At 35.9% G+C, this 13,336-nt stretch overlaps 1 protein-coding gene across 1 annotated transcript in view; it reads right to left on the bottom strand.

The window, feature by feature from the left end:
* Oatp74D (Organic anion transporting polypeptide 74D) overlaps positions 1 to 13,336 on the bottom strand; it is a 28,823-nt gene that overhangs the window by 841 nt on the left and 14,646 nt on the right. The window contains exons 3-8 of the mRNA XM_017162909.3: positions 10,948 to 11,002; positions 1,399 to 3,127; positions 964 to 1,327; positions 463 to 647; positions 257 to 400; positions 9 to 185 (exon numbers count right to left, since the gene is read on the bottom strand). Of these exons, the coding sequence (XP_017018398.1) occupies positions 9 to 185; positions 257 to 400; positions 463 to 647; positions 964 to 1,327; positions 1,399 to 2,806 (2,278 nt within the window). The 5' untranslated portion in view covers positions 2,807 to 3,127; positions 10,948 to 11,002. The remainder of the gene's footprint in view (positions 1 to 8; positions 186 to 256; positions 401 to 462; positions 648 to 963; positions 1,328 to 1,398; positions 3,128 to 10,947; positions 11,003 to 13,336) is intronic.

The following is a 13,336-nucleotide window of genomic DNA, read 5'->3' as shown; positions in this document are numbered from 1 at the left end:
GAGCTCACCCAGAAAATAGTGCCTAAAGGTATCCGCATCGTAGAGCGAACAGGCTCCATGCTTGCCACACACCGACTTCCAGATGAGGCAGGCGGAGTCCACAACGGCGCCGTAGATGATGGGACAAGGAACATTGCCAAACAGGCCAATGGCCGACTGTATCACACCCATGGCCATGGCCTTATCTGTGAAGGGATTAATAGATAAATAATTCATTAATATAGAAATATTTTTAGGGAAGGGTCTGTCTTCTTACCTTTGGGATGTGTACATCGCATGACGAGCAGCATGCTGCCCACCTCGGAGGTGGAATGCATAAATACGCAAATGGCAAAGATCAGTATAAAGTAGATGAAGTTCTTGCAGTTATTATCACAGTAACCGTTGACCGCCTCCGGAGCTGTAGAAAAGGAAATATCTTTATAAAAAGGAAGTGATTTAATGGGAGAAGGACTTGCTCACCATCTGGAATGCAAGCGCAGTCGGTGTATAGGGTGCGATTATCGCTGGGTCGCAGCGAGGTACTGCTGCATCCCGCATGGCAGGCCGAGATGTACATCTTGCCATCGGCACAAATTGGGGCAAAGTTCTCCTTATCACAGGTACAGTTGAGAGCGGCACTGCAGGTGGGCTCGATAAGAGCGGGACTAAAAGGGGAATATAAGGTTTTTATTACATTAAATATAAATTATATATACATTTTAAATAATTAAGAAGCTATATAATCAAACTCATAAAGCTGGGAGGTTTAACTAATGATTTTATAAAGATTTTCCATGCTTAAATAGCATTTTAATTTAGTTGATAAAAAGTATAGCCTACTTTCTGGCAGCTGCTTAGAGTAATTTACCAAGTTAACTAGAAATCTGTAGTTAACGTAAAACTAATCCGATTAAGATGAAAATTTGTATACATATAAAAAAAATATTATATTTTCTATATAAAAAAATAAGGACACCCCACCTGTTGCCATCGCTGGCCTTGTAGCCCGCAAAGTCATTCATACTGCAGCCTATAAACATCAGGATAATCATGCCCACGGAATACACCAGAGCTGTAAAGGCTATCCAGGCAGCCACACCTCTAGCCGTGGGCTTTCGCTTCAGGATAAACAAGCCGGAGATGACAATGCCAATGCCCATGACCAGGATGCCACAGAAGGCAGCTATCATATTGGCATCGTAGGTGGCCAGCCGAAACTGTGTCTCCAGATATTTGGGAAGGAAAGTATACAAGCCCGCGATGGGCAGCAGATGGAACACACAGGAGGCAGTGCGGAACATAAGGATATCGTTGCTTAGCTGACGGCGTACAGTCTTGGGAAAATCTGGACAGGAAAATAGGAAATATTGAATCTTGAAAAGGTATAAAAATCTCTAAAAATCCCCTTGAACTCACCTTTCAGCTTTGGCTTCTCCTCTGGCTCTGCTGGAGGAGCTGCCACTGCCGCCGCCTGGGACTGCTGCTTGCCTCGCAGTTGCTTGGGAAACGAAAACATGGCAATCGAGGCCAGCAGCATCAGGCTGCCAATGGCCACTGGGCCCAGCCACCAGGCACCAATCCAACGCGGATCGGTGGCATCAAAGCCGGGATTGGAGAAGTTCACATACCAGCGGGTGCAGAAGCTGCCAAAAATAAAACCAGAGGCTGGACCCAGGATGCGCATGCCTATGGTGACGGCCATGTACATGGGTGACTGCTTGCTGCCCACATTGTCATCGATGTAGGGAATGCCCAGGGTGGCCACCGCCGTCTGGCCAATGCCCGAGCTCAGCAGACTGCCAAAGAAGATGCACAGCACAATGACGGTGATCTTGGAGTGAGAGGCCTGCTCCAGCTGCCGCTCCTCATTGCACTCACTACCCGACAGGCTGGAATTGCCCCCCAGGATGCACAGATTGGGATTCAGGCTCATCACCTCCGAGTCCCGGCTGCCATTCAGCCACATTGAGGAGGTGGACTCAATCTGCTGCGGCTGTTGCTGCAGAATCACACTGGAATGCATCAGCTGCTCCCCGAAAATGAAGTGGGGAAGGGCACAGGCAAAAGCTGCTATGGAGAAGAGGACCATTCCGCAGGCTATCCATCGCGGACGATGACCCCTGCCCGCAAAGTAGGTCAGCAACATGGCCGTGCAAATCTGACCCATCTCGCTGGCGCTTAGGAGGAGTCCTGTCGTCTTCGACTTGATCTGAAAGAGCTTCTCAATGGTGGTAATCACAGAGACGAAGTAAGTCATGTACATTCCCTGCAGAATGTAGGCCAGCAGGAAGACCACCATAAAGACGTGCGTCGAGGCGAATCTCCTGGCCCACCTAGGTCGGCAGCCGAACAAACCGCAACTGGCAGCAGCATCCGCCGAGGAGGAGCCGCCATTGAGGTCTGAATCAAAGTCGGACTCTTCCGATTCACTGGAGCGAGGGGGCAGCTTGTAGCCGCCAGTTAGAGGCGCCTGCTCGTGGGCATATTTCTCGCTGAGATTGTGGCCATGTCCATGGCCATTGGAGGTGCCATTGTTGTTGGTGTGGTTGCCATTCTTGAGGTCCTCCACCGCCGGTCCCTTCCACTCGTTGTTGTTGCTGGGCGTGCTCTCGTAGAGCACTGTGCTGGGCGGCGGCGTTGTGGCCACCTCGTTGCCACCGTTCTGGGCCAGGAGCGGTGTGAAGGCCTGGCTAGAGTCTCGGCGTCCACCGCCGCCATTCTGATGATAGCCATTTACCTGGCCATGTCCATTGCTGGGCTTGCCGCCGCCCAAGGATGCAGCCTGAGTGGCGCCGGCCTCCACATCCCCGTTGCTCTTGGTCATACTGTTGGCCACTAGAGTTCCTGGGAATCCTGGGAATTAGGGGTTTTGCGGATGATCCTCTAGATCTTAAGTGGGTTGTTCTTATAATCTCAGGGGTGTGTAATCTCAGCAGCAATTCTAGGTGGTCTTGGTCACTGCCTGTTGTTCCATATTGTGGTTCCCATTACTTCGGACTTGGATTTGGGTTCTCGGTTCTATACATTCGATTCTGGCTGGTATTGTATATTGATATTGGCCCAAAAACGAGGTAGATTGAGGTTGATCTGGTTTCTGTTTACAGTTCTATATATTCTTTGTTGCAATATGGCAGTGTTGTGTGTTCTGAAAATGGAAATAGGAGCAAAGAATCGAACATTAGTAATAGAAAGTGATTAAAATTGGGTTTTTAATTGAAATTAAGTCAAAAAATCATATTGTAATATTTAAAAACCTCCTATATATTATATATTTTTATTACTTTTTATGTATTCAATCTTCTTAATTTACTTCCTCCCGATTTATATGGAACTATAGCTTTGAAATCCCAAAGCAGACTGCAGGAAAAAACGCAGAACCCGCTGGAACCCATACACTCGCCAAAATGAAAGTGGGAAGCAGAGAAAACCTTATCGGTTTATATATAATATAAAACATATATGCATTAAAAACGCAGTCGTGTGAACAGCATGCGACAACTTGTTAGCAAAAAAGCTCTTTATTTCGGATTTTTTCTTCGTATTATTTTGGCAAATTGATAAGCCAACACCTTGGAAGTTCAAGGTTGAGCTGATAATAACATTCAGGCACATGTCGCATTTTTGGTTAGCTAATTTAAATGAAGTTTTTAATTAATTTTATGTATAAAATAGATCTTAGAAATTTTTCTAGAATTTTTATTAAATATATAAAATTAAAAGAAGATTTAAAAATAATTTTCTAGCCTTTAAAAATAAACTCAAACATTTGCTTTTTGTGTTTTTAATGATAAAATAATTCTCACAATTAAACAAAATTGTTATATTTAAAAACTTTTTTACTTTTTTGTATAAATGAGTTTATGAATATATTATTTAAGATTTTAACCTATTTCTATAAGTGTATAAATTGTATATGCAAAAAAACAAATATTAAAACAGTTTGTCCAAATTCCGCTCTACTCGTATCTCACTTTTTGTTCCCCCTACTTTTTTTTTTTATTCGTTTTGCCAAAATTTCAATGTCAAATATTATTCGCAAATTCGTTTCTAAACATTTGCCTATACATACACACATTTACGCTTGTGTGTGTGTGTGTGTGTTTGGGTTTATAAAAAAGCAATGACGGAATTTAATTTCACTTTCTGCCGGGACAGCCGCTCTTTTGGTTCCATTGCAATCGCAATCGCAACTCACTGGCTGCAGTCGCAAATCTTATCACTATGCCCGACCTCGATGATAAGGAAAGTGAAATTGTCACTATATATACACACATACATATACCCCTACACTTGGAGAAATTAAGAGTTTTTTAAAGAAAATATTCAATGTTTAGAGACAAAAAACTACTAAGAGATGAGTGTAGAAATCATAAAAGCAAAGAAAGGTAAAGGTTTTTTAATAGCTATGAGAGTTTTTTAATAAATATTTTTATTATTTACTAAAAAATATATAAAATATAAAAAAAAAATTTTATATACTTCAAAAAATTTGAAATATTTGGTAACTAATCGATGATATATCATTATCATTCAATTTCTGTGTAATATACATATATTCCTTTAAATTTGTTCACAGTGTAAGCGACAGGAGTTTCCTGCCCTCCTTCTTTTCTTTTTCTTTTATTTATTTACTTTTTTCTTTTATTATTATTAATTTTTTATTTTTTGCTTAGCCCCCCTAAACTTTGGCCTTGAATTTGTGTTGTTATTGCTTTCCATGATGGTTTCTTACTTTTTCCTCTGTTTTTCATTCGATTTTGTTTATTGCGCATTTTGTGCTTTTGATTTCTATTTGAAATACTTGGCTGCCATTGTTGCTGTTTCACTGGAATGCTTGTGAATTGAGGGAATATTTATTTATGCATAATTAGAGATGAATGGGAGTAGCACGTGCTTAATTAGCATTCCTGATTTGATTGATGATTAAAATATAACCAAAGCGGGAAAAATAATTGTAACAAGGCAAGGGAAAATATTTAAAGATAAAGATATATTCCAGATATACAGATACAGATACAGATATGCATTAAAGATACAGCTACAGATATAGATATACATTAAAGATACAGCTACAGATACAGATACATATTAAAGATACAAAAAGTATTGTAAAATATAGCTTTTTTATGATGAAGTTTATGGAAGTTTTTATGGTATCTAATTTATGACTTCAAATGCTTATGACTCTAAGTTGTAAATAGTTTTTCAGATATTTTTAGATTTCTGTATTAACTAAATTTTCCCTATAATATATGGTTGATATATCTAAGCATCGGGAACCTCCCCTTCTACTTTCATACTTTGTAAAGGTCTTTAAAAAATGTTTACCTGTGACATCACACACAGCTTGTAATATAAATTTCCAACTTAAACCCAAGATAAGGCCCTTGGCTTTATCTTTAGTTTTCCGTCTTATCTGTTTTTCACACTTTCCCACAGTTTTTTTTTTTTGTTTTTGTTTTTCTGCAGTTACTTCTAACTGATTCTAACCGGTGACGTACCTCTGGATGGGACAACAAAGCCAGTAGTTTAGCACTGGCTGCTGGCCACTTATCGCCATCATCGCTGCATAATCTTCAATGCTTCTGGCTTCCTCATCGGCAAAGTTAACTTACACAGAGAAAAATGTAGATATTTCTTAAACAACTTCTACAAATTCAGCAGTTTGCTAAGACGATTTCAACATTTGATATTAACTTTTTAAATATTTGTATCTATTGACTTCTGAACTTAATAATTTCTGTTTAAGTTGTATTTTATCATTGATTTTAGGTATTATTTTCTCTATTATTTTTTCAAATATTTGATCTATTTTTCTCCCCTTTTTCCCCCTGTGTACTTAGCAAAAAAATAGTTTAAACTTTAAAGTTACTCTGATGCACTTGCTGGCGGGACCTGGTCTGAACCTGAACTCCTGCAGTTACCTGTTTGAGGCTAAGTTCGAGTGGCAGCAGCAGCAGCAGCAACCAGCGGATGGCTGGCTGGCTCAAGGCTCATTGAACCCTGGGCTCTGGTAGCTCTAAAACTGACCAGGTTGCGAACCTACAGTCAACCAGCCAGATGCTTATGCAAGATCTAACCATCTATCTAAACATATTGACTTCAATTCGGCCTGATGGATGGTTAATTGTTCAATTTGCTGCAAGTGTTGCTAGCTGACAGCCAGATATTTGCCGATTTATCAGTGTCAATCATAATAAATGCAATTAAACCGCCCCGTTTACGAAACTATCAAAATCGAAGGGGGTAAAAGGAGATGGCAGGGGAGAGAATACTGCGCGAATACTGGTTAGGAGCGATCGATGGGGCAGATGGCGGCCGAGGTTTCCATTTCAATTGGACCCGCAGCAGCACTATCATTATAAATACAATGTGAGAAATTCAACGGGTGAATTTTACACTAAAAAGCAAATTAAAATTGAATATTCTAGAGGGAAGATGTAGAGGTAGGGTTAATTTATAATATTTTAGTTTATAAATTTATTTTACAGGGTTTATTTATAATATTTCATTTGGAAAAGAGTTTTCTTTGAGCTTTTTAACTCTTTAAGAAAGTTGTAAAGTTACTTTAAGGTAAGTAATTCATAAATAAAAGAGAACAAAATATGTCACTTTAGACACTAATTAATTACTATTTTATATAGAATTTATCCACATATTTGATTTAACTATTTTATATAGCTTTTAATAATATTTTAAATATAATCTACACTCCCTTTTGGCTTAGTTATCCCCAATCTAACCTCTTGTCGTCTAGTGTAACAAGAATGGTAATGCTTGGTTGTGGGGCGGTCGGCGGAAAAAAAACAACAAATGGGGAGTTGCACTTTTTCTCCGATCATAGCGTGTGGATTTTCCGGTTTTCCCGGCAACTTGCAACTTCGTCTTCCCCTTCCGCCTTCCGTCTTACATCGTCGTCTTTTGCTGCCAACTACGTAACTGAGTTATGTACGTGTGTTTCGGCGAGTGTATACGGGTATTTCCACGGGTGTGCATTTGAATTGCGCAAGCGCAACTATTGCAAATTGCATACCGCGTTGCTGTTGCTGCTGCTGCTGCTGCATGCCAACATGCAACAAAACCAGACACGCGGGCAACGTGCTGACTAGACGCTGACAGCAGCAATATCACAACAGCAACATGGGTATTAGGGATGAAAAAGACAGTTAAAATATATCGAAGAAAAATCGTTAAGTATTGAAAAGGGATAAATCTTAAAAAAATATCATAAGAATTGATATTATATCGTTAAAATATAAAGCAGAAAAATCGTTAGGTATTGAAAACCGATAAATCTTTAAAAAATATCATAAGAATCGTAGAAATATCGATGACTCTGAGAAGACATTTCTTTTAAATAATGCAACCTGTATTCGATAAAGATATTTTTGATTAATATCTAACCCTTAGTTTATCATATTAAGCTTTGTAATTAATTTTATTTTTATTTTCAGCAAAAACTATAATATCCAAAAATACGAAATACCTAAGGATACCCAAAATACCACTATTAAACAATAATTTATCAATAAGATATTGAGGCTTTACTATCGATTTTCTAATTTAATTTATTTAAAACCAAATAATGTAGATACTTTTATCATTCCTAATCGCCACGAACAAGTGCCAAAAGCCACACAGGGGAGAAGAAAGCCTCAACAATGGAATGGCTAGGAGCGGCATTGAAAGTAAATTGCACACTCGACCAGCAGCAAGCCAGCAGCAAAGCAGCAATAGATGCCAGGTTGCCAGGTTGCAAGTCCAAGTTGAAGCCGCAAATGCTGTTAAAGCCAGAATCTTGGAAAGAAGAGCTCGGAAAAGTGGTTTAACCACATTTCACTTTTAGCATAGAAACGATTTAGAACTTGTGTGTGTCTGCTAGAGATTTGCCATCAAAGATCTAGCAAGAAATATAACAGAAGTTTGCCAAAATATTGCACAGAAAGTATTAGAAATTAGATAAAATATAAGGGAAATTATGTGGAGCAGGGGGATGGCATTATGACAAAGGTTCTTGAAACAATATTGAAAAATTCTAACAAATAGAAATGATTATATCACTTTGAACAATGAAATTAAAGAAACCTTATTGTTTTTTTAAGTTACAGAATTTAAAATAAATCAAAAAATAGTAATAATATTATATTCCCTCCAGACATTGAGTCACTTGCTTGGCTTATTTATCTAGGGTCTCCGTCTCCAAGTCTGACTCGGTTTCCGATTCGCTGACCAATCAGATATCCATATGTTTATATGAAGCGAATTGTTTATGCTTGTATTTTGACTTTGACCTTCACATTGAGAACTGAACTGAAATTTGAACCAGAGGCTTGATTTGTGTAAACAAAAAATGTTAGACAGACAATAACAATAACAGAAGCGTTCTCAGCTTTTGCCTTGTGTGACAAACGATTATATTATGAATACATCAGGCCACTTATATACTCCATATGAAGAGAGAGAGAGATAGAGCTTTTTATAAATATTAGAATTTTTTTTGCTAAATTATATTGTGCTTAAAGTGCCGAAATTATTTCAATTTTTGGGGCAGCAACAAACCAGCATGATTCAACCCACTTTTTTTGAATTTTATTTTATTTGCAATGTGGTTAATCTTATTACGGAAAATTAATTTTTTTTTTACACCAAAGCAAGATTGGGGATTATACAAATTAAACTTCAAAGCAATCAAGATATCAAACAAATTCGTAAAATATATACACGGATATTTAAGCTTGTACAGGCTTATGCTTTTATTTTTTTGTTGGTTATTTCAAAGTGGAACAACCATGTAAAATATATATATAAAATTCAATAAGAGGTACATGATTCATGACAGGGCAAAAGGTGTGGCTTGCTTCCTGAAAAAAACAACAACAATGACAAAAAAGTACTTAAAACATTTAAATAAAGGTGGAAAATTGAGAGTTGAAGAAGGAATACTCTTACATAAATTTAATTTAAGTTTTAAATTAATTTAAACAATTTGCAAAAGAATTTTATTTAAAAAGAAATATATTTTTGAGTTTCTAAGATAGTAATATGCCTTAAAAAATCCATAACAAATTTAATAAAATCAACATAAAGTATAAATATTTTATTTCTTAAAACAATTTACATTTTAATTTATTTCTTTTCGACTTTTCTTTATTTTTGCCTTAATTTGGCTTTAAAACAAAACTTCCTTTTTGACGTCGGCGCTTGTTAAAAATCTGAGAAAGGTAAAAAACACCAAAAACCCAACCAAAATGAAACGAAAAAAAATAAAGAAAAATTAACAAGCTCAAAATGGCAGCCAAGTGTGCATAAATTTTTGAAATGTCCGCAACAGGCTGTGCCAAAAAAAAAAAAAAAACAACAAAAAACAGACTTAATGAAATGCAATCAAAAAGGCATTCCAAGAGGACTGCATTAAGTCCGACCCGGACTTGGACTTGGACTTGGAACTGGATGTCCAGTGCTACCTGGTAACCGCTCCTCCGATTCCGATTTCGATCCTCCGATTCAGATTCTTATTCCAATTCCAATTCCCCCAAATATCTCGCCCAAAGATCAGTACATGGCGCTGACGTGACGTTCTGGAGTCAGCCAAAAAAAGAAAAAAACTGAAACAAAAACAGATATTCACATTTATTTCCCTTCTGGACATATACAACCTATATAGGTACGCATATACTGAATAAATGCGAACGAGAGAACAGCTTACATTTGTCATTTCGCACGGACTGTGGGGCAATATTGAAGCAAAAGGGGTTTGTTTTTTTTAGAATAAATATTGAGGAATAAAAAACATTTTAAAGAATATTTAGCAAGCTTATTTTGTACATTTTTTGAAGGTTTTTCTTGCTAAATTATAAACTTGCTTTGTAAAATTAAATCTAATGAGAAAATACATGTAAACGCAGCAATTTTTATTTGTTTAGAAGTGTTTTTAAATAAGAAATAAATAAATATATATTTTAAATATAATTTAATAATAAAATTTAATAACTTCAAGAACCCACTAACATCTTTAAATGTTTCTTATATTTTTGTATGTTTTCAAGTCACATTTTTTAAACCCTTTTGTTCCACTGTTTCCCTGTAACATGAAGAAAAGAAAGCTTGTTTCAAAAGCGCCAAAAAAGCAGCTTAATTTAAAAACAGAGAACCTTTTCTGTCTGATTGATTGAGCCGCTGATTTAAGCGGCTTTTCGTTTGGGCTCCAAAACAGCGCCGATTTCTGGACCAATTCTGACCAGAATAAGGTGTTAACTTGCCTTAAAAGGTACCGTTATGGGGTTAATTGAAATTTTATAAACTGTTCGCTGCCATTCCTCCAAAAATTCAGTCTTTACCAACTACCTCCAGCTAATTTAGCATAATTTATTATAGTGGCAGCATTGATTTTTCCAATTAGCAACCAATTATACGGCCAGAGCTTCGTCATGCGCAAAAGTCTAGCTCATTATTTGCATAATTTCAAGTAGATAAAGAATGCCCAACTCAAGTGTTTTGGTTCCCAAAAGTAAGTTCACTTCAAGTGTCAAGTGGTTTCTTACAAAAAAAAAAAACAGGGTATAGAAAAAATAGATAAATAAATAAAGAAAATAGAATAGAATATTCCAAAAGAGAGCCATTGAAATTCGCATAGATACAAGACCATCATTACTCATGAGTATTTGTTTATGAAAGTACTTAGCAAGGTTCGGCTCTCCACAAAAAAAAATTATTTCAATTGTTTAACGTACAAAAAAAATCCCTGCATAATTTTTTTTTTCGCTGAGTTCGTGTTTGTAATTTTTTATTTATTTTACTTATTTTTTTGTTTTGTAAATTTCCACTTGGCACTCTTTTTTGGGGGTTTCTTTCCTTAACTTCTTTGGGCGCCTGACTTTTTATGGCGTTCCATTTTAAATTAGTTGTTTACTTATGAAGAATTTTGAATGGTTTTCGTGTGTCTCCAATTTGTTGTTTGCAACTTACTTGTTTATTGTTGAGTTGTTGAGTTTCTTTAGTGGGTAGAGAGTGGTTGCGGTAACTGAAAGTATAGAAATTTGGGAAAATAAGTTAGATATGTATATTGTTGAAAAAAAATTAAAAGAATTATTTGTATATATGTATATTATATTTTTATATTATTTTTATTATTAATTTAAATCTGAGAACTGGAGTTTGTCTTCTTTCAAATTGTAAATTTTTCTTTCTTTCTAAAATCTATCAACAATTGCATTATCTAATAATTCAAATAAAATTTAAATATAAATATATTTCTATTCATTTTGCAAATTTCCTAGATTTCTAAACTACAAACTACTAGCTTCATAAAATACACCCTCAGTCATAACTATAAATACGTCCGTTTAGTTGGGTCATAACAATTACAGCCAAAACGATTAAAGCTTGTTAAAGTTTTTCCATTTTTTCTTGTTTTTATTCGCATTGCAGCGCGTGAATAAAAATGCAGTGAACATTTTTAACAAGGCAAAATACAAGTAAACATATACACACATCACACACACTCACACATATAAAGCGATATTAAACAACAAGAAAACGTATTAAATGGGGGCAAAGTGTACAATTAATGTAAATGCAAATCTTGTGCCTACAGCTGAGCAAAAACAACAAGAAAAACAAAAATAGTTGCTGACGGCTGAGAAGAATGTTATAAAAATAAAAAGATAAATGAGCACAAAACAGTCTGCTAGCTCCTATGTTTGTGTGTGTGTGTGTGCGGGACAAGCAAAATTGCATTGAGATAGGTCAGTCACACACGCACACCCATACACTAGCTAGTGCATGTCTCTCTCACTCTCTGTCTGCAATTTATAGCTTGCGTTTTAATATGCAATCAAAACTGCCCTAATTATGGCTTTATAGGGGTGGTATTTCTACCTTTTTATTCAAATATTAACCCTCGAGGCTATAGAAATATTCGAAGAAATATAAAGAAAACAAGTTTTAATTCTTTTTTTTCCATCCATGTAAAACTTACACAATCCCCTCTCTTGCTTGGGCTCTCTCGATTCACTTTTCTTTGTGCAATTCCAATAATTTAGCAAAAGAGAGTCAAAGCTCTTTGGCCATTGCTGCTGCAGCAGAGCGGGAGAGTTGGTGCATTTGCAGAGAGGAGTGCAAAAAAAAAGAGAGAGAGGTGAGCATCTCTTTGTTTACTTGCACTTTCTGCTGCACTTTTTTGTTGTTGGCTAAAATAGTAGTAGATTTTTGGTAAATTTAATAATAAATGTAAAAATAAACTACTAGTATTTTATTTTAAGTAAAAAAAATTTAATTTAATTTAATTTAAGAGAAATATTGGAATTTTCTTAAATTTAATTAATTAAAATTGTATTGTTTATGATTTTGAGTTCCTAAAATTTAGATCTCAGGTTTTTTACTACAATTATTTAGGTATTTATTTCTCCTAATATTTCATTCTTTAAATGTTAATATATTCTTTACTATTTCATATTCTCTTCTCTACTTAACTTTTTCACAATAACATCCCCTATTTGCAGATTATTCCGAACCTAGGACAACAATAAAATAAGTGTCTGAGGCGGGGAAAAATCCAAGCAACAGTATAAATACAACCCCCAAAGAGCTTTCTTTCTGTATTTTTGGCAAAAGCAAAAGTAAAAGCTTGCCAAAAACAAAAGGGAAGGTAGGGAGTGGTTTATATTTGTCAGCCAAGGAATACAGACAACTAAAAACTTATTGCGCAGTAGACGGAAAATGTTATTTTCCCCACGTCTAGACAGAGGAAAATTAAAGGAGGGCAAGAAAAGCCACAGAAGGAAAGCCTGTACTTGACACCAAAATTAAAGGCAAGGAATGGGTTTAAAATTAATGAGACATAAAAACAAAATAAGAATAGCTTAGAAAATAGTATTTAATTTTCAAAAATCATATAAAATAAACAAACTTTTAATTACGAGTTTTCCAGTTTTTAAATGAAATTATTAGATAGATAATAATTTCCCTTCAAAAATTTACTATATATGTTCCTAAAATAATTAAAAGTACTTTTTTAATTTCTATACCAATTCATCTTAAAGCTCTAAAATACAATTAAATTACAATTACTAACTCTATTCTACTAAAAAAAATACTCCGTTTATTAACAAGAGCGCATCCCTTTGGTTTTTTATGGTGACATAAGTGAGTGAAAGTGAATTTGTAATGAAAACGAAATTCAAATTCGAAATGAAAACGAAATTATTGCAAAATCTAGACACGCACACAGGCAGCCGACTAACGGTTGAGCTCTCTCTCTCTCTCTCAGTCTCTCTGTCTCCCCCTCTTTCTCTGGCTCTCTTGCACTCTTGAAAAGTGCATTGACTTGCTGTTATACCATGCCTTTGTATGTGTG

Source organism: Drosophila kikkawai, chromosome 3L (assembly GCF_030179895.1).
Source record: "Drosophila kikkawai strain 14028-0561.14 chromosome 3L, DkikHiC1v2, whole genome shotgun sequence".
NCBI lineage: Eukaryota > Metazoa > Arthropoda > Insecta > Diptera > Drosophilidae > Drosophila > Drosophila kikkawai.
This window is presented reverse-complemented; position numbering and strand designations above follow the sequence as displayed.